Consider the following 18266-nt stretch of genomic DNA (forward strand, 5'->3'; position numbering starts at 1 on the left):
GCTGATATCACGGCCAGTGGCCGACGTGGAACTTTCATTGGCTGGCATTCATTGCTTCGAGCGGGAACCATGCATCCTCGTCACAACAGGCGGCAGACCTGTGATGGATGCAGTAGACTCAAGAGGCAGATGGCGAGTCATAGCATAGAACAGGCATGACGAAAGACTATGCAAGAATCAGTATCTGATTTGACAGTATGGGTGGGCAACGTACCTCCTATGGTCTGCAAAGGGTATGAAAGTGCGGAGAAGATACACCGGAGGGGAAGGATGTGTCTCGGCCAGTCAAGTCAAGCCTTTGTCAGGAACGACTCGGGTCGGATTGAGGGGCATTCAAGTATCCCTATGAAAAGCATTCATTTGAGCAAAGAAATCTCATTGAGAACATATACCCAACAAGAACAATATTCTTTCGAAGAGTCCTCAACTCCATCCAGCGCAGACATACATATACCATCTATGATGCATCCCCATGCTGCTCGTTACCAAAAATATCCCTCCCAGAATAGCAGTACATCAGCACCAACCCACCACCAATCAGATCCACCCACCACAGACCCTGGAGTTACCAGAAATAACTTCCTGGTCTGTGATGAAAATAGAAAGCCTGCAGATATCCGGGCTTAATCCCGCCCCAAGTCCCGTCCTCAGCGCCTGATAGTCTCCTGCTGACCTACCATCTGCCCCGAATTCAGCGCCGGTCCCCGTAGGTCCGGAGGAAGGGTTCAACCACGCGGGGATTGGCTGGCTCCGAGGCCAGGTGGTCACTTCCGGGTCCTGATTCATCACAAAGACAAGCTAGTGCCGTAGTGCCGGCATGGTTGCTTTTGGAGGGATGGTAGGAGGATTTCAGGATGGTTGGCGCGCGATGATCTCGGGCGGCTGGATCACGGCGGCAATGAGGGCTGTTGTGTGATGAGAACGACCTTGTGCATTAGGGCGTAGCTGATGACATAACCTTACTCCATGCCTTTTTCCTTTATACTTTCTAGGGAGTACTAGTACTGTGTACACTCTACAAAACACAGTCAAGGCATCTTAGCAAGCGCACAACCAACCATAACAACTAACCAGCACCAACCCTGTCAACGCAATCTATCCAAAAATAACCCACAGCATCACTGGCACCATCCATCCACACGTCATCCCATCCCCCACACAACCCTCCCAGCAACGGCCCAATCACAAGCCATCCCTCGACACAGGAAGAGGGGAACCCGTCGCGGGACCCACATCCGGCTCGAAGGGGCCTAGTGCCGGCGCTTAACTGCAGCTGCCACGATGTTCCCTGGCTCTGGATATCCCGCCCGCGGCCCCGCTGATTGGCTGATTGTGGGGTTCTAGTGTCGGGCAGGTGATGGAGGGGAAGGAACGCAGCTGGCTGGACGCGGACGCGCCGAGTGCTTCTCCTCCCTCCTCTTCTCTTTACCTACCTGTGCCTCTCTCCCCTCCTCTATGCCCACCTGCTATGCCTTGCTGCGTGTCTACCGTACCTATACCTACGTCTATACAGCCGGTCGAGTCGCATGAGGCTGAGATTAATACACCACCAGCATCAGTATTGCCACTCATTCCACCCAACTAACCCACCACTAGTCCAAACCAACAATATAATACCACCCCTTCCCTAGTGACCTAGTATGTACGGAGTCAATAGTACCACAATCTAGAAGCAATTCGAACTCCCCCCCCCCCACTGCCTTCCCAACCCATCACGCCAACCAACCAATGAACCGCGACCCGCAATTCTTCAGCACGAAGATGAAACAAAGAGCGCGCCTTGTCGACCAATCACACTCGTCAATGGCCCTGTGCTAGATCACAGCTGGGCTTTCACATCACCCCGTAAGCGAAAGAAAAAAGGTTTGTTAGGGAGGGGAGTGGGGAGGCTAGGATGGTAGGGTGTTGTTTTCCAATGGGGAGGGTAGGGTTACCGCCGGGATGGGATGCGTGTATGAAAGGGAGTGGTATGGGTATGTTTGGTATGTTTGGTATTTTATTTTGGATTGGGGGGGGAGAGTATTGTAGGTATGTGTATGGGCTGCGCTTGGGATTTACTTGGTTATTCATAGAAGGTGGTGGGTTTTCGATTACTATGTGATACTGATTTAGTAGATTTTTATTTGATTCTAAATCGCGATGAATATTTTACTTCTCACTTCTTCTTCCCTTCTACGCTCTAATACACACCCACCCAAATCCAACCCTCACCACCACCACGCTCTCCTCGACAAGAAAATCATTCCAACTCAACTCAGATAATTAAACCAACCCAAAACCACCCAAAAACCCATCATCCATCCATCCACCGCGCTTGTCCACCCCCTCCTCCCCCCTCTACCGCGCAAGCCCAGCCAACTCAGCCCAGCCCAGCCAACCAGTCTAGCCAAAGCCTAACCACCCGGCTCCCACCCAATCGTCGTGGTTACCAAACCCCCGGGTAAGGCGCAAGCCAGTCAAAAAGCACCCGAAAGTCAATGCGGCGCAGCAACTTACAGCAGTAGTAGCCTTGTTGGTTTGGGTCGGGCAGCTGTGGAGATTTGATTTGATTTCTGGGTTTTGGTTCGTAATGCGGTGGTTACTAGCTATTAGTTACTAGCTGGGTTGGGTGTGGGTTTTTTTGTTGGGGGGGGGATACGTGGTGTGGGTTATGGGTATTTTGTGGGTTTTAATGTCTGTGTTGTGGACTTGGGAGGGTTTAGAGGAATTGATTGCATATGTTGATTGGGATTTGAATGGTGGGTGAGATGGGTTCGAGTGGTGTTGATATGAGGGGTATGTATTGGAGATTAGACTGGCTGGATGGGTGGGTTAGATCTAGAGCCGCGTCTTTGTGTGTATGTCTGTGTCTGTGTCTGTGTCTGTGCCCTTGTCCTGGGGATAGGATTGAGGGACTGGCTGATTGATTGATTTGGAATGAGGGGTTATGGGTGACGTGTTTGTGGTGGAGAAGTCGATGGATTGGTTATTGTAGACACAAGAGGGGTCGAATTGAGGGGAACTGCATAGATGGTGGAGGGGGAGCTTTGACTCTGGCGATGAGCATGTGAAGCTAGTGGTCTAGAAGGGAGTAGAGGTGGTTGAAGGTTGAATAGATAGTCCTGGGGCGTGGACTATCATAGCGGGGGTAGATACTAGGTACTCTCGAGTCAACCCTCTGCGTCTACTGTACTACTGAAAGCATTTGAAGAAAAGGAAATAATTTCAAATTGCGCTGCCTACCAACCAAACAGAATCACAATCACAATTCAATCGCTTCCAAACTCCCAACGCCGGACCTGCGCTAGTAACCTCAACCAACCAAACAAATCATAACTGGCTAATCTGAAGCCTCCTCCTTATCGTCATTGTGCTTTCTTCGCTTTCCCTTGGGCGGATCCTCAAGTTTCGTCCGCTTGTACGTCACCGTGTGAGTGACGACATGACGCACGCTTACTCTTCCCACAGTCGCACTTCGCGGACCGTCCCAGTAGCGCAGCTTCCAGTCGGCCGGGGAATAAGAGTAAGAATAGGGCGAGAGGATAGGAGTGGCACTCCGGGCGTCTCGAGCGTGGGCGAGTATCTCATCGCCGGCGGGATGCGCAACCGGCGCAGATTCATCATGTCTCTCCGGGCTGGAAGACTTCCATATGGTGATGGTGGAGGTAGAGTTGCCGTTGCTGGTCTGGTCTGGTCGGGAAAGCTGAATGAGCCACTGACTGCGCTGCCTGGTTGGGATGTTGGAGTGCGGTTGGTCTTGTCCCAGACGAAGCGGGTGACGGTGCCGCCATTGCCATCGGGGGTAAAGACGGGAGTGAAGGCTTTGAGGAACTCGGTATATGCTGCGGGAGGGGTGATAGGTGTAGAAAGACTCTCGTCTTGTCTTCCTGGTGCACCCAGTCGGACGCCATTGTCTTCGTGTAGTTCCGAGGGGAACGTCATGTTCTTGGGCGTCCGCAACGGATGGAGGATTGGTTTGGCAGGCATTTTCTGAGAGGTTTGGCAGATGATGGATGGGGAGATCAGGCAATGCAACAGTTAAGTACACCAAGACACGTCCACAGATGACGAGTTGGACCACGAGGTCGCGCCTGACCTGGTCACGTTGTGCGTGGCAGTATGAGGCCGAGGAACCTGGTATAGTATGTGATGAGATGGGACAGACAGAATGGGACCGCGATTAAGGACAGATTGAGGCGATCAGATGACAGCACGGGGTTAGAGATATGAGGTCAAATGAGAGAATACCCTCGGATATTCTGCTGATGGACTGGAGTAAAGAAAAGGAGAGGAAGGTCGAGAGGGAGTGGAGGACGATTATTATTTATCTCGAGTTGACGCCGACGCAAGAAAGGCTGCCCTTGAACCGTACCGTACGGGTAATGGTGTACGGGACGGTAAGAATACAGGGTGTGACGACTAGGCCGAGGGGGGCAAGGCCAGGTCAGCTCCGAAACGCTGGGCGGCAAAGCAAAGCCTCTCTCACTCACTCTTTCTCGCTCTCCAAATGCACCTCCAGTGGCGATCTCGGGCCAAGATACCACCGCAGTGCTGAAAGGTGGAGAGTCAGCTGTCAGAGGGAACCGGTGCAAAGTCGCTCCGTTCCTTTGTTCCCAAGGGGATGAGTAGAAAGAGAGAGAGAGAAGTGCTGCTGTCTGATAGAAGTTGAACATGAACTCGTTCTCATCCCCCTTCTTATACCTGGCCTCTGACAGATGGCGTCGTCGGCTTTGACTACCGGCGGAGATTTCCAGCATTCCAACAGGTGCAAAATCCTCCAGGAATTGTCGTGCATGTTCCCTGACTCAAAGTCTTGCTACCCTGTCAATGTTCCAACCGCAAATGCATCCTGCATATACAATATGCCTTATCGCTTGGGACGCGCTCAATTCACGCCTCCTCTTCGACATCTCCGGTTGAGATGCGTTGGCCCCTCCTGGTTCGCCCATCGTTAACGCGCACGTCCACCGTTCCGGCAAAGGGCGGCTGCCCATCGGAACCCCAAATTCTGCACCCATTCCGTGCTGTGGTTGGCGCTGCTCGTTGGATCCTTCAATTCCATTGTCACTCTAGTCTGGCACCTGGCCAACCGCCGACGCTGCTTGTTTCCTACCTTATTTTGCTGCACCATAATCTACCGGGCGGCTGCAAGTCATGTTGGCGTCCCGATTCTCTTCACCTCTACGAATCAACGGGATGGATCCGGTTGGAGCCCATGTCTGTTCTCGTTGCCATGGAGGGGATCGCAGCGCGGGGTCTGTGATCTCGCCTTTGGCTTGGGATGTTGCGTTGTTGATGCTACCACACTTGGCGTTCCTGCGGCCATGTCACACTAGCACTTGCAGACATGGCTCGCCATACGATTCGGTTGGCTGTGCGGGAACGATGCACATGGCTTGAGTAAACCCCTCATGTCCAAAACAGTGCATTGTGGTGGGGATCTGGTAATGCTAGTTGCGAGGGAGCAAAGATGTTAGTGACCAGACAAGTGATCCGTTAAGCGCTACTTTTGTTGGCTATCCGGACTTGCTGGTGTCTCGGAGTCACTGTCTTGTGGGACAGTCAAACTGAGAGTATTGTGTTGGTTGCCTCTGGTCACAGTATCTTAATCACTAACAGCGACAATCCTTGGGCCAACACCTTCGTGGGAAAGTAGCGCTGGTGCGGGATCCAAGCACAGAGGTGTCCCATCACAGTCCTCGGCTACGCCACGGCGTCTACTACTCGGACCATGGCTATCATGGACCACTGCCCTGTTGGTTCTGTTTGGCAAGAGGTGATAGTGGAATTTCTGTCATCACTAGAAACTGTAGCCATCAATCACGGCGCTTGATCACGTCCCATAACCTCTGGGATCGGCAGCAGATGTGGTTCCCAACTCGAACTTCCCCTCATTTCGCTACATTTACTTGGCTCATTCACCAAGCGGGGTTACAGACCTTCCATTCTGTCACCAACAGTATGAAGGGAACTTCCTACACAACCGCCGTTGGGATCCATCAACTCTGATCTCACAGGACGAAGCTAACATAGGTCTCCAACATTTACCACCCACCCCAACAACAATACCTAGGTTATGGATTCAGTTTAACTCAATCCTACGATCTATACTCCAACAATGACCATGAGAAAGCCACCAACACAAAAGCTCCCTAGCAGAGAAGCTGAAATCACAGTACTCTACGAGAGATGCCTCGACAAGTCTTAGACATATTTACCGGCTTCTTGCCATAAGCTAGATAGACTGAAAGCCTTGCGGGTGCTTTTCAACTCGATGGACTTTCTTTTGCATACTCATTCATCTTACATTTCCTCTGTAACCTCCGAAACTTTCTCATTGATAATCTCCTATCATGAAAGGTATTCCATCCGCGAGACCAGAGTCTGGATATCACTGCTCGTATCCAGACATATCACCTCTCATTACCTTGAGATTCACTATGACCCAATCCACTATAATTCTCCATTTCCAGCAGGCTTCTCACCCTATCCGTATCCCAGTCAACAATCCATATTCATATTGTGTCATCAGGAAACGATTACGCAAACGTGTGGTCACCTTGCACCGTCATGATGAAGTGATCTGCACTGAAGTCTGGCTCCCATTCGCTTTCCTTTCCTTTACTTCGTCAATACGCTTTATGCCCACAATTTCCAACTTACATCAACAGTGCGCCAGCAGCCATGCACTCAGACCCAATGTCAATACTGGACATGCTAGCGGCCGCAGCCCGCCAGTCCAGTGGGATCTCCGATAGTTCAATCACAGATAGGGGTACTTCTCCCAGCCTCCACACCTACTTCCTTGCTCTAACAGCCCCTTCTACATCAGGCCCTCATTCTCTACCATCATGCATGGACAGAATCCTTGCCATATTCAGCAAACTCCGAGAACATCACTCCTCAGAATCTCAAAACGGTTACACACCCTTCCATATATCCCCTAGCCAATGCATACAACTACACCGTGCACTATATAATGACTCAACTCCTCGCAACTATATCAAGACTAACGTCCAGTACGTCTCCTTTCCCCCTTTTCATTCCCCACATCTCACAAAGAATCGAGAAACAGTTGGAACTACAACCCATCCGCATCCCACCTCCACATCCGAATCCCAAACTTAACACCCTATCTTTTCACCATGATCCTCGCAGGCGATATATTCTCCCTTAAAAAGTCCTCTGCCCGACTTCTGACGAAGCTGCCTCATTCGCATCCCTCATCAGAAACTACGGATTATCTCGCATTTTCCTAGATGAAGACAACGCACCTAACAATACCGACACACACTCCAATCTCTTTCTCCGACACAAATCACTTGACGCCCAGTTTAAACAACCTGGGGCACGCTACCCCGGCGTCGTCCTCGAAGTCTCCTACTCCAATGACGGAAAGGACCTACCCAATCTCGCCCGGGAATGGATCATCCACTCTAACGGAGATACCAAAGTTGTTATTGGCATTCACATCTATCCCAAAGGAACCAAAGAATCAACCATATCGGTCTGGCGATCTAACAATATCCTTTCGAACGGGGAGGAGAATGCATGGATGGAGATTGATCATGAGGTACCACCCACCCACCACCTTCCACTCTCCTTCCTTCCATCAGAATTCAAAAACAAAAACAACAAACTAATAAACCTACACAACCAGCCCTTCCGAGCCCCCGATACTTCCGTTCTCAACCCAGCTGCATCTCTCTATCTAGATCTGAGTGACTTCGCCCTCGACGAACTCCAAAAGATTTCAGCGGAGTACAGCCAGGCATCAGCATTAGTTACGAGAGTCTTGCCTCATTTCTGAACTACGCGGAGGGACTGTGCGGCCTTGGAGAATCCGGGACTGGGACTAGGACTGGGACGATTGTTAACCCTCCACAGAAGAAAGGAAAGCGAGAAGAACCATCATCATCACTCTCGGAGATGCGAGCACACCGACGGAGACTGGGATATGATGGGAGAATGGTGTACTACAGGGGATACCATAGAGCTTGAGAGGAATGTAACAATAGTAGACTAACTAGATAACTAAATAAGACTTCTACTACTAGCCTCGATCTAATATTTTCAAGGCTAAATCATCACTTTGCTCAGGTATTCCTGTTAGTATCATTATTTTTATTGTGAACCACATTTTTCCCAAATCCTCTTGAATGAGAACTATTATCAAGACATAATACGATACCAGATGGAGATAGATCCGGAAGTGAAATGAGAAAAAGAGAAACCCCAACATGGATGTCTCAATCTACCTGTAGTTGCTGACGGGTATGAGGTGTATATTTAGACAGATAGTAATAGCAAGCTCAAAAGGAAAGTAAGCTCTAGGAAAATAAGTAGTATGCTATTAATTTTGAAATAGAAGGTTATCAAGCGAGGAAGAGAAATCATCACTGCAGATAAACAGACATGCTTGTTTATACGTTATCTCTAATTGATTGATGATCAATCATACACTACCTAGGGGATACTATAGTATTACAATGGATGGAGAACATCCTCAGAAGCGCTACTAGTAGATAGTAGAGGTATTGAAAGGCTTGGGTCTAACGAGTGTGATTTTTTTATCGCAGAAACATATCGTATGATATACAAGAAACAAAAGCAAGCCCAACATCAATATCGCAAAATAATAACAGTAGTCAATAAGTCATCAAACATAGCACATCAACATGATATCTGGTTTCGTGGATATTCTGAGAACAAAATGGAAAAAAGAAGATAAATCAAACTCCAACGCCTCACGCCTGACCAGGGGTATGTGTGGGATATGACTGTCAGCGCCTCGCGGTATCCCCGCTCACCTCATGAGAAGACAAAGCATGTCATCGTTTCCGTCCTGCAGTAAACGAGACAGCAGGGTATAAAGAATGAATAGAACGGAGATACAAATCGTGGTTCCAATGTTGAGGATATCGGACTTTTGCCGGAAAAGTAAGAAACAGATGTAAGCAAAGAGATGCTCAATCTGCTGCTGCTTCGATTGTCGCCCCTAGGACCAGATACTCTATCTCCAGGTTGATGCGTGATGTCAAGCCGGCTTGAACATTGGTCCCTTCAAGGGATATTATGCGTATGAGATGCGATCCCATAAAAAAAAAGTGAATAGTTCAAAGAAGAAGGTAGTCCCAGCCGTTTTGCTGCATGATTTCGCGCCAGTGTAGGAATGGCTTCTTGATCTCTTTCGTACTCCATTCCTCGACGCTTTCCTTGGGAGATTGGGACTCCTCCCGCTTCACGGGGCTATCGAGGGATGATGACGATGACGATGACGACGAAGACGGGCGCTCTTCCGGCGCGGGCACCGGCTCGGGCACCGGCTCGATGGGTTCGTCGGACACCCGCCACACCTCCTGCAGGACTCGGTACATGCGGCCAAAACTACCCAGCTGGGCGTGCTCTCCGAGGGCAGCGGCGCGATCGGCGAGAACGGTCCGGAAATGGCTTTGTGGTACAGAGTACGATCCAGCGATCAGAAGAGGCCAGACAAGCGAGCGATCGAAGCCTTCGGGGCCGGACGGGATGTACTGAAGAACATTGACGACGGCTGCCACCAGGTTAACGGTGCTCGGTTGGTTCCGGTCGAATCCAGGAACCAGACTGCACAGGTAGATTCTTGCTGCGATGCGGAAAGCAGCCGTGATGTTTTTGGTCAGGATCTCGGGCGAAAAGGCTCCGTTTGGCAGGATAGGGCTTTCGAGCGTCTGATTCACTGGTTCAGTGAACTCCAATTGTTGTCCCAGAGCCGAGACATGAGAACAAACACCCATCTCATCAATCCTAGCGTCCCTCTTCAGCGCGTCCAGGCAGGTTATCTCGGAAATCAGGTACATGATGCGGTCATCGCATCCCATGAGCTCGCGGAGCCCCAGAGATGAACCGCTCAGATGTTTGGCGCGGTAGGTGTGGGCGAACTCGGGCGTCTTGCCGTGCATGGTCGAACCTAGAATGTCAATCCACGAAGCCAGGGTCATGGTAAATGGGGGTAGCATGTACGGGTTCCCACAGGCGGGAATCGCCGTTGGAAGACCGAGCCGGTGCACCAAGTTGGAGGCCGCTTGGAAGTGCTCAAACCACGGGATATCGGGCAGGTAGTCGTCAGCCGGCCCCACGGAGCAGTGGAAGAAGATCATGGCGAGAGTCGCATCCAGGATCTCCTCGTGGTTAGTGTCTTCTCCGAGTGCCAGACAGAGTTGCGAAACGGCCTCGAAGCGATTGCGCATAATATCATGGTCGATCTGCTCACCAACAATTCCTTCGGTGGTCTTGAGGTGAATGGCGGCAACGCTAAGGCAGCAGTGAAGGTAACACTTGTTTGTTTCCAAGGCTTGCAGAATGGCCTGGGCTCGAATGTGTCCGCGGTGGTGTGCCTCCAGGACCGGAAAGATGATGCGCAAGACGTTGTGGATAAAGTGATCGAGGAGGGGCCGATCATGGTCGCTGACTGGAATGTTGGACTGGAGCAACGCGTAGGTCTGGCCGATACTCTGCTCGCAGAGCGCAGGGTCGATTCCAGGTAAGGCCGGAACACTGGCAAAGTACTCATCGTGAAACCAATCGTCGCTGGGGAAGGTCGGCAGCGGGGCATTCAACTGCGGCGGCGCAAAGGTGCTGAAGGTCGAGCTGCACGAGTCATGGCGCAAGGGGACATCGTTGACGAAGGTGTGTCGCTCGGTCCTCACATCGATCTCGTACGGGTGTGTCGGGGCATAGAAGGGCTGGTTCAAGGCCGGAGTAGGGAGATGCGAGGCGAAGATGTCGTACTGTTCGGGGAAGACAGGACGACCGAACTCGTATTCCGGCGAGGTTGGGGAGGTCACGGCCATGGGGCGAGGACGAGCGTTGGGATCTGATGCGCAGCCCACTACAAGTCAGCAAGGAACCTCACGTCCCACGCAACCATCACCTACCAGTCAGGGCCCCGTTGCGCTCATTCATCTTGGTCTGTTTGATCTTGTTCTTGATGCGTTCCTTCTGGATCCTCCTCTGATCGGCGTTGCCCCACCAGATCGGGCGTTTATATTCGCATTTGACGCTCAGATTGACGCAGGCTCCGCAGGAGGGGTGCTTCTCATCGCACTTCTTTCGGCGCAGGCGACACGTAAAGCAGCCTGTGTAAGAAGACAAGCCTCCGTTAGGTCCACATCCAGCTCAGTGCCATCCTGGAAGTCACGTACCAGAGCGCGATCGCTTGTGCAACTTGGCCGGGGTCTTGTCCACACTTCCCGTCGAGGTACCCTCACTGCCCGACGGCGACTGGGAGCAGTCGTCGACCTTGACGGGCGAGATCTTGACGGGGGGAGTCTTTCTCTTAGCGGCGGCAGGCATGTTGAAGATGTATTGGAGGGTATTGTAGTGGTCAGGAAAATGAACGCCGCTGGCTATGCTAGAGGAGGCAGTCGAAAGAGACAGAATGCAGTCGCTTGGCGAGCGGACGGGTGGGTATCTGGAGTATTAAGGGAGGCAAAGCTGAACCGGCAGCCTGTGCTATCTAATTAAGTTTCAGAAGAGAACGAAAGGCGCGGTGGCAGAAACGAGGCGGGCTGGGGATGACGCTGGGTGACAGTGATCGAAAGGGAAGTATGGCAGCGGGAATGGCAGAAGCTTTAAAACGTGCGTTGAGCTCTGACAGGCAGGCCATGAGATGTTTCTATTTTAGATCTCTGGCCGACAGCCGAGCGCGAGACCAACAGGATCGGGGAAATTGTGGTGGTGGTGGTGGTGGTGGGAGGGGAGTGAGCATCGCATGCCAGCGACGCCAACATCCCTGTCGACCTGCACTGGGGGGCCCTCGGGATTGGATCGATGGCCTTGATCCTGCACGGGCAAGGAACCGCTAGTCCCCAGGGCTAATTTTGGACCGGCGAGCACTTTGCGCTCTTCAACCTGGCGCCTATGCAGCCCATCCGTGTCACTGATTGGAGGGCTACTGGGACCAGCACGCTGCGGCTGGGGAATTGATTGGCCTGGGAGCTATCGCAATGGCCTGCCCAAAGGACAATCTTGCCCGGGGAAAGTCGGTGGAACGCTAAGGTCGTCTCTGTTTCTTTTTTGGTGCGCTTGCGATATCTCTCCCGGGGTCATCTGTCCCACGATCGTCTTCCCACCTTGGTAACCCGATGGCTAGAGCACCACCCGGAGTGTCTCCGGGTACTACGGCGGTCCTGGGATGCTGCAATGCAAAGGCCTTGCTCGTGGTTGGGGAGACAATGGCGACAGAAGCATGCTCCCCGCAGTGCAACCCTGCGGTGATAACCACGTAACCCCGCCGGCCAATGGCAGGCCTTTGGCGCGCACGAATTAATTGCCATTCCCAGGCGGACTGGATGTTGGGAAACACTTTTGCCCGATTGGGAAAATGCAAGTGCAGAGTCGGAGGACGAGGACTCGTAAACGTACAGCCGTTGATGGCGCGGGGGAGCGCAATGCCAGGCACATTGGCAACCCAACCGGCTCCTGCATCCTCGCAGAGGCTGCTCGAGGACGTGGGAACCAACCCTGTCCTGCGAACAAGGGTCTTGTCTATCCAGAGCCAATCAGAGGGTCGGGCGGCTGTCGAGTGGTGGTGACCTCGTCGAGGGAACGCATTGCGGGGGTTATCAACTGCCATCCAGGCCAGCACCTACAGTAGCTTTACAGTAGCGTACAGTAGTGTCCAGTAGGCGGGCCACTATGGCTGCGTCCCAACTTAGCGTGGTGAGCCAAGCTTCCTCTTCCCGGTGGCAATTGGCTGGTGCGGACATGGTTGCTTGCAGAGCGGGAAACCCGCAGCCAACCGTGCGCTGGTGGGTCGGCCCAGTTGTGCCCGTGCGACCGGAGGAAACTTTCCGCCAAGACGTAACAAGATGACGCTAGCCTCGCGATCCAGGCCAGGGCCCTCCCATTCGACATTTCAATTATTATTTCCTTTCTTTCATTTGCAAGGCCAGGTCTTAATTAGTAACACTTAACCGCCCACGATTTTTCCCAGCGCCTAAAGGCTATTCTTATCGGCCACTCGCCCTCGTCCTTCCAACGAGCTGCCATAATTAGTTCGCTGCCGAAGTAACTGGCCTTGATCCGGTCCCGTGCGATCCCATGATCCGTCATCCTCGCGAAGATCTGACAGCGGGACTAGTTGCTGGGTGGAGAGGCATCCTCAACTGGGGATTCCATTTTAACTTTGGCTGATTCTGCAACCACTCTCCCTCAAGTCACACTTTCTGTCACCGTCGGCAGCAAACGTGTGGTACCGCTTAGCTTCCCGCACAATGTATCCAAGGAACACCAGCACCGTTATCCGTAGCATAATGAGTCTACCTAATACTGGGCTCGGTCGGCCTCAGAATGAATGTCCGCGGAATCTTGTTGACCCCTCTTCCACTGTATCTATCCATTGAGCATGTGCACTTAGCGCCGACCCCTCCCCGCCACCTGACAAAGTCGGTCAGCACAGACCGGGTGGGCAGATGCCGGAAGCCAGTCACTGTCACAATTCCCGAGCTAGCATGGCTATCACGATGCGCCTGCAGTTCCTTATCACATTCCTGCAGCTGCACGCTCGCAATTAGCATCCTTTTCTCGGCCATCAGGGCCTTTCCAACAAATCAGCGCCCTGGCATGAATTCACTTTAGCGCCGGCCTGGGTGGCCTGTACCCCCAGTGACGAGGGGCGTGCCACCCTCGTTGCAGTCACTCGAGTTGTCCCGGCAATGTTTGTACCCCTCAACTGTCCAGCAATATGCCACCTAATGGCCATACGTATGCATGTCCCCTGTTTTTGTGCCATCATTGCGCTCAGTGCGTGTTGCTTGACGACATATGTACGGGACATTCAGGCGCAGGAACTCGAGCAACATGCCTGCCGCCCAGATTATTGTGCTTCCCCAATGCAGATCATCGCATGGTCGAATTTTAACCCACCACTGGCGAGTCAGGCGCCTTCTGCGCTCTCAGCGTGCCTGGCATGCACCCTGCGCACTTATCACACCGAGTCACAACCATCCAACCACGACTCCGCATTGGTGGGTTCTTCAGATGGGCTAATTATTCCTCTCACCGCGCAGTGTTCGTGACGTCGGCAAATTATGGCCTTTCCAATATCTCCGAGAAGGAGCGATTCGCCGTTATGCCATCCACATCTTGAAGTGAGATTTCAGGTGGGGTTCAATGCCAAGTTCATGGTTGCTTTTCGTCTTGTGGCATGACACCGAATTGGAGATTGTAAAATGTCCTGTTCGGGAAACCTGATCGAGTGCTACTTGGCGCTGCAGTGCGTGCTGGATTGCAGCGCGAAGCTCTGCATGTTTTGATCAATCGAACTCGACAGCCAACATTGAGATCAAAGTTTGATTTTATTGGTGTGGAAAACAAACCATGTGGTTGGGGGGCTTTCATTGGTGGATCTTGATGCTTGCTCGGGCAACTGCTTCTATCTCGAAGTAGCTGATTCTTCATCTCTCTTGGCTGCTGCTCTCTTCTACTTGCGGTGTAACTAGCATGTAGGTGGGTATGGTGTACCTACGCATACAAGTCGAGTCTCCCTAGCAGAATAGTCGAGCACATTCTAGAACTGTGAAGATATAATGGGGTAGGTTGACTCAGACGATCTACAGTATCAACAAGTTTACAGAGTACTATTATATCGCTTCTGTATTAACCTCTGGTATCTTTTTGCCTCTCCACTGCACCCTGTTCAATACATCCTATGTTCATCATTAACAATACAATGCCCAGCAACGACAATGAACCGGAATAGACTTCACCGATATTGCCGGCGAACAGAAAATGGACCCAGTTGGGAAAAATCTTACCCAAGCAAACACTAGTTCTCTATTTTGAGGAAAGATTGCCTGGTACAGACCATCACTAGTTCAATCATGATGGATAAACTTTAGGTCGATCATCTAACCAAACCGAACACAACTGGACATTATTGCACAGAATTTCACCCATCTGGGCCATCCCCACCCCAATCAACAAGAGATCAACACCCAGAATAGAAACCCGTGCATATTCCAATGAAAAAAAATGGGATACCGCGGATCCCCAGTTGGGCTGAATGTAGCCGCCGACCAGGCATCCAGAGACCCTCCCCGGCGTCTAAAAGAGGGGTAACATGTCTAAAGATATCTTCCAGAGAAAGGATCACTGAATGCATGAAATCATGGCTGATCAACCATCTAGCTGTAAACTCTCAATGCATAGTGCGTCTTGTTATTGCTCTAAGTAGCTGCACATCTCTGACCACCATTGATTCAGCCTCGGTGCCGGGCATATCAGATCCAGAAGTTTGGCGCTCTGCACGTAGCCGCCGGGAAAACTATTGGCATTGAAGATTCGATAAGGCTGGGAGGATCAAACATGCTACACTTCCTGCGTCATATAGATCAATATGGAATTGTGGCCAGATCCTTTGGATATCTGGTGTTGGCGGAGGTTGGTCTGAGGGTGAGGTTAGCCCAACGCTCCCAGAATAGCAATTGCGATGCTCCTTTGATTGTTGAGCTGTCATGTGGATTCTCTGGAAATGCAGTTTCATCGCATGAGGTTCGAGAGATGATCACTGGCCATGAGTTCATCGTGGGATCTACATCTGAGGCGGCTTTCTGAAGGTTGCATGCCCGCACGATCCGATGCTTGTGATCGGCTTGATACTATAATTAAATCAGACTAAATTTGCTGCATGCTAAGGAGACATCGGGACTGGCTTCTCTGTCGCGGTGGAAATTCCTTCCCCGGGAATCCAGGTACCACATGCCATCATTTGGGTTCGTGTTGCTATATTTATCGCGATTTGCATTTCTCGGTAGATTGAGTCTAGATCTAATCATGCTATAATGTATTCTTTATGATATTTGGAACTTGTACCACATGCTGTTCTTAGTAAACTGTCATTCATACTCTGTGTATTCATCTTCCTCTGTGTGTACCATGATTACTAGTATATATCTTTGAGTCGGTTATGGCCTTAGGATTTTCTACAGCAACAGCAACAGCAACATAACAATAACACAAAACAATCTTCCCTTGTCAAAGTATATTTCCTGCTTTATTACTCTCTTTTTCTACCAAAAATGAATCACTGGCCTCCACTCATCTCCTTATATTCTGGCTGATGCCGTGCCTGAGGAATTGGGGCCCGCTCATTGGCTGAGCGGCAGTCCAATGCCGCCCGCTCGAACGGACCGGTCGAGACGTGACAGACAGACAGATATCTAGACAGACATCTGCAGCCACTCGCAACACCGCCAGTCCAAGACTGCTGGGCTTGCCTTTCAGCAGTTCCTGGGCCATCCAGACTGGATTTTCTCCTCCAATGCGAAGTGACTCGCCATGTTCCGTCCCCCGATAGTGCGCGCGTTCTCCCGCGTTTCGCCCCGGCCGGCAACGACCTCGAGCTCTTCCCGCATCGCATCACGCATCCTGACCCCAGTACAAGCCTTTCGCCGCTTCCAATGCCGTCCTTTCTCTAGATCCGCTCGTAAAAATGGGTGGGAAAGCAACAAGTACAAGCGGCCCGAGGACTGGACGCATATCTCGAATCTTTTCAACTTAAAGAACTTGATATACCCGGTCACTGCCGTACTTGCTTTCTATTTTTATAACCTTGAAACCGATGAGGTGCGTCATTAATTGTGCGCCAGAATTGAATGGCGTTGCAGGGATACCATGGCTGATGTTTTCCTTCCTTAGGTAACAGGCCGCACGCGATTTATTTGGATTCCTCGCTGGATGGAGAACCAGTTGGTAGACAATGAATACCGGCGTCTTCTCCACGGCTTTGCTGGAAATGGCCTCTTGCCCGATAATCACCCACTCACCATGGAGGTGCAAGAAATTCTGGACCGACTGGTTGCTCATGCACCTGTACATGATGCCGACTGGAAAGTGCATATCGTCCATGACCTGACGGTACAGAACGCATTTGTCCTTCCAAAGTACGGGCGTTGTTCCATTTCTGAGCATGCTCACTACAACCTCATTGCGACTTGACTAATTGACATTGCACCACAGTGGCAAGGTATTCGTATTCTCGGGCATGTTGATACCTCTCGATGATGCCGATGGTCTTGCGGGCGTGCTGGGCCATGAAATTGGCCATGTGCTTGCTCGTCACCTCGCAGAACACTTGAGCTCCAGACCATTCATTGCTCTCGCTCAATCTCTGTTCGTCAACACTTTTGGCCGCCTCGGATTTTTTGTGTCCGATGCGATCAATACTTTTGACGAAGTGCGCAATACGCGATCGGTGGAGGTAAGATCGATCCATGGCTCCGAGCCAGAACCGATGTCAACTAACTTCTTCATCAGGCCGAGGCCGACAACATCGGACTGAGTATGAAAGCCATGCAGTTCCCATCTACATCGGCCTCTAACTCCGTTCTCTAGTGCTAATAGCCAAGGCTTGTTACAACCCCCGCGCTGCGGTCAATTTGTGAGTGGGATAGCTCGGTCCCGTGAATATCCTCCGTTCTCGAGGCTGACAATCTTTCTTTAGCTGGGAACGCTGCTCCAAGAACGTCAAAAACCTCCCCCCACCTGAACTCCTGTTGTCACATCCATTGGTAAAACAGACACCGCTATGAAACCCTTACAGCATGGGCTAACCATAGAAAGCCATTCGAACGAATGCAAGCATTGAGCGAGAGGTACATACACCCAGACCCAATTTCAGCCCGTATCAAACTAATCCAAGCTTGCAGGCTCTACAGAGCAGAAGCCCTCTACGAAGACAGCGGATGCCATCTTCTTCGCGGCTACAGTAAGAACCACTCTCACCACCACTCTTAATTCTCCAACAGCCAACAACACATACTAACAATCTATACGCAGTCTCCGGCTTCGGCGACGCAGCTGATCATTACGCCCACTGGGACACAGACAAGTACGATCCCAAACTTAGGGGTAATGGGAAACATTGACTACGGAGATGAATGGATCTTTCTCCTATCATTTCCCCTTACCCCCATCCAGCACTGCGACTTTCCCAGCGAAACATCATCATCTTGTCTTCTTCCTATCACACTAGACATAGCGTCCTCATCCCAAGGGACACGTTCAATGCCTTTTGTATTTATCTATCTACATATCCATTTAACACCGCAATCTTTTAAATTAACCCATTCCGGTCTCTCATCCCATCCATCCCATACCCTCAAACCAAATCCTTCGGACTTTTATACACCCCGTAGGTAGATTCTATCTAGATGGCTTCTGACTCACCAGACCGTCCATCAACCACATACCTGATTAGGTAGGCAGGTAGGTAGGTAGGATTTTAGCCCCGTAAGCCGGCGGTC

General features: G+C 51.3%; 7 protein-coding genes across 7 annotated transcripts; 3 read left to right on the forward strand and 4 right to left on the reverse strand.

The window, feature by feature from the left end:
- The first annotated feature begins 60 nt into the window (after positions 1 to 60).
- BO94DRAFT_535250 (uncharacterized protein) lies at positions 61 to 893 on the forward strand. The gene has a single exon (XM_025611739.1). It carries the CDS (start codon positions 169 to 171, stop codon positions 625 to 627), a length of 459 nt encoding a protein of 152 aa, XP_025467361.1. The 5' UTR covers positions 61 to 168; the 3' UTR covers positions 628 to 893.
- A 2426-nt stretch (positions 894 to 3319) lies between these two features.
- BO94DRAFT_566021 (uncharacterized protein) lies at positions 3320 to 3966 on the reverse strand (the record flags this gene model as incomplete). The annotated part of the gene is made up of 2 exons (XM_025614535.1): positions 3320 to 3533; positions 3587 to 3966. 2 exons carry the CDS (start codon positions 3964 to 3966, stop codon positions 3320 to 3322), a joined length of 594 nt encoding a protein of 197 aa, XP_025467362.1.
- A 126-nt stretch (positions 3967 to 4092) lies between these two features.
- Positions 4093 to 4935, reverse strand: BO94DRAFT_68128 (uncharacterized protein). Its single transcript, XM_025617598.1, has one exon. It carries the CDS (start codon positions 4734 to 4736, stop codon positions 4212 to 4214), a length of 525 nt encoding a protein of 174 aa, XP_025467363.1. The 5' UTR covers positions 4737 to 4935; the 3' UTR covers positions 4093 to 4211.
- Positions 4936 to 6958: 2023 nt separating this feature from the next.
- Positions 6959 to 7872, forward strand: BO94DRAFT_596378 (uncharacterized protein; the record flags this gene model as incomplete). Its single annotated transcript, XM_025616253.1, has 2 exons — positions 6959 to 6998; positions 7161 to 7872. The coding sequence occupies 2 exons, from the start codon at positions 6959 to 6961 to the stop codon at positions 7787 to 7789; spliced, it is 669 nt and encodes a 222-aa protein (XP_025467364.1). The 3' UTR covers positions 7790 to 7872.
- Positions 7873 to 9095: 1223 nt separating this feature from the next.
- BO94DRAFT_466517 (Zn(II)2Cys6 transcription factor) lies at positions 9096 to 11313 on the reverse strand (the record flags this gene model as incomplete). Its single annotated transcript, XM_025608167.1, has 4 exons — positions 9096 to 9272; positions 9327 to 10849; positions 10896 to 11096; positions 11163 to 11313. The coding sequence occupies 4 exons, from the start codon at positions 11311 to 11313 to the stop codon at positions 9096 to 9098; spliced, it is 2052 nt and encodes a 683-aa protein (XP_025467365.1).
- Positions 11314 to 11640: 327 nt separating this feature from the next.
- Positions 11641 to 12728, reverse strand: BO94DRAFT_546388 (uncharacterized protein; the record flags this gene model as incomplete). The annotated part of the gene is made up of 3 exons (XM_025613292.1): positions 11641 to 11878; positions 12093 to 12607; positions 12633 to 12728. 3 exons carry the CDS (start codon positions 12726 to 12728, stop codon positions 11641 to 11643), a joined length of 849 nt encoding a protein of 282 aa, XP_025467366.1.
- A 3114-nt stretch (positions 12729 to 15842) lies between these two features.
- Positions 15843 to 18099, forward strand: BO94DRAFT_624349 (M48 family metallopeptidase). Its single transcript, XM_025617212.1, has 9 exons — positions 15843 to 16587; positions 16660 to 16904; positions 16981 to 17221; positions 17278 to 17302; positions 17356 to 17401; positions 17465 to 17531; positions 17584 to 17615; positions 17670 to 17728; positions 17800 to 18099. Exons 1-9 carry the CDS (start codon positions 16300 to 16302, stop codon positions 17886 to 17888), a joined length of 1092 nt encoding a protein of 363 aa, XP_025467367.1. The 5' UTR covers positions 15843 to 16299; the 3' UTR covers positions 17889 to 18099.
- Positions 18100 to 18266: the final 167 nt, after the last annotated feature.

This window comes from Aspergillus sclerotioniger (genome assembly GCF_003184525.1).
Source record: "Aspergillus sclerotioniger CBS 115572 chromosome Unknown BO94scaffold_14, whole genome shotgun sequence".
Lineage (NCBI taxonomy): Eukaryota > Fungi > Ascomycota > Eurotiomycetes > Eurotiales > Aspergillaceae > Aspergillus > Aspergillus sclerotioniger.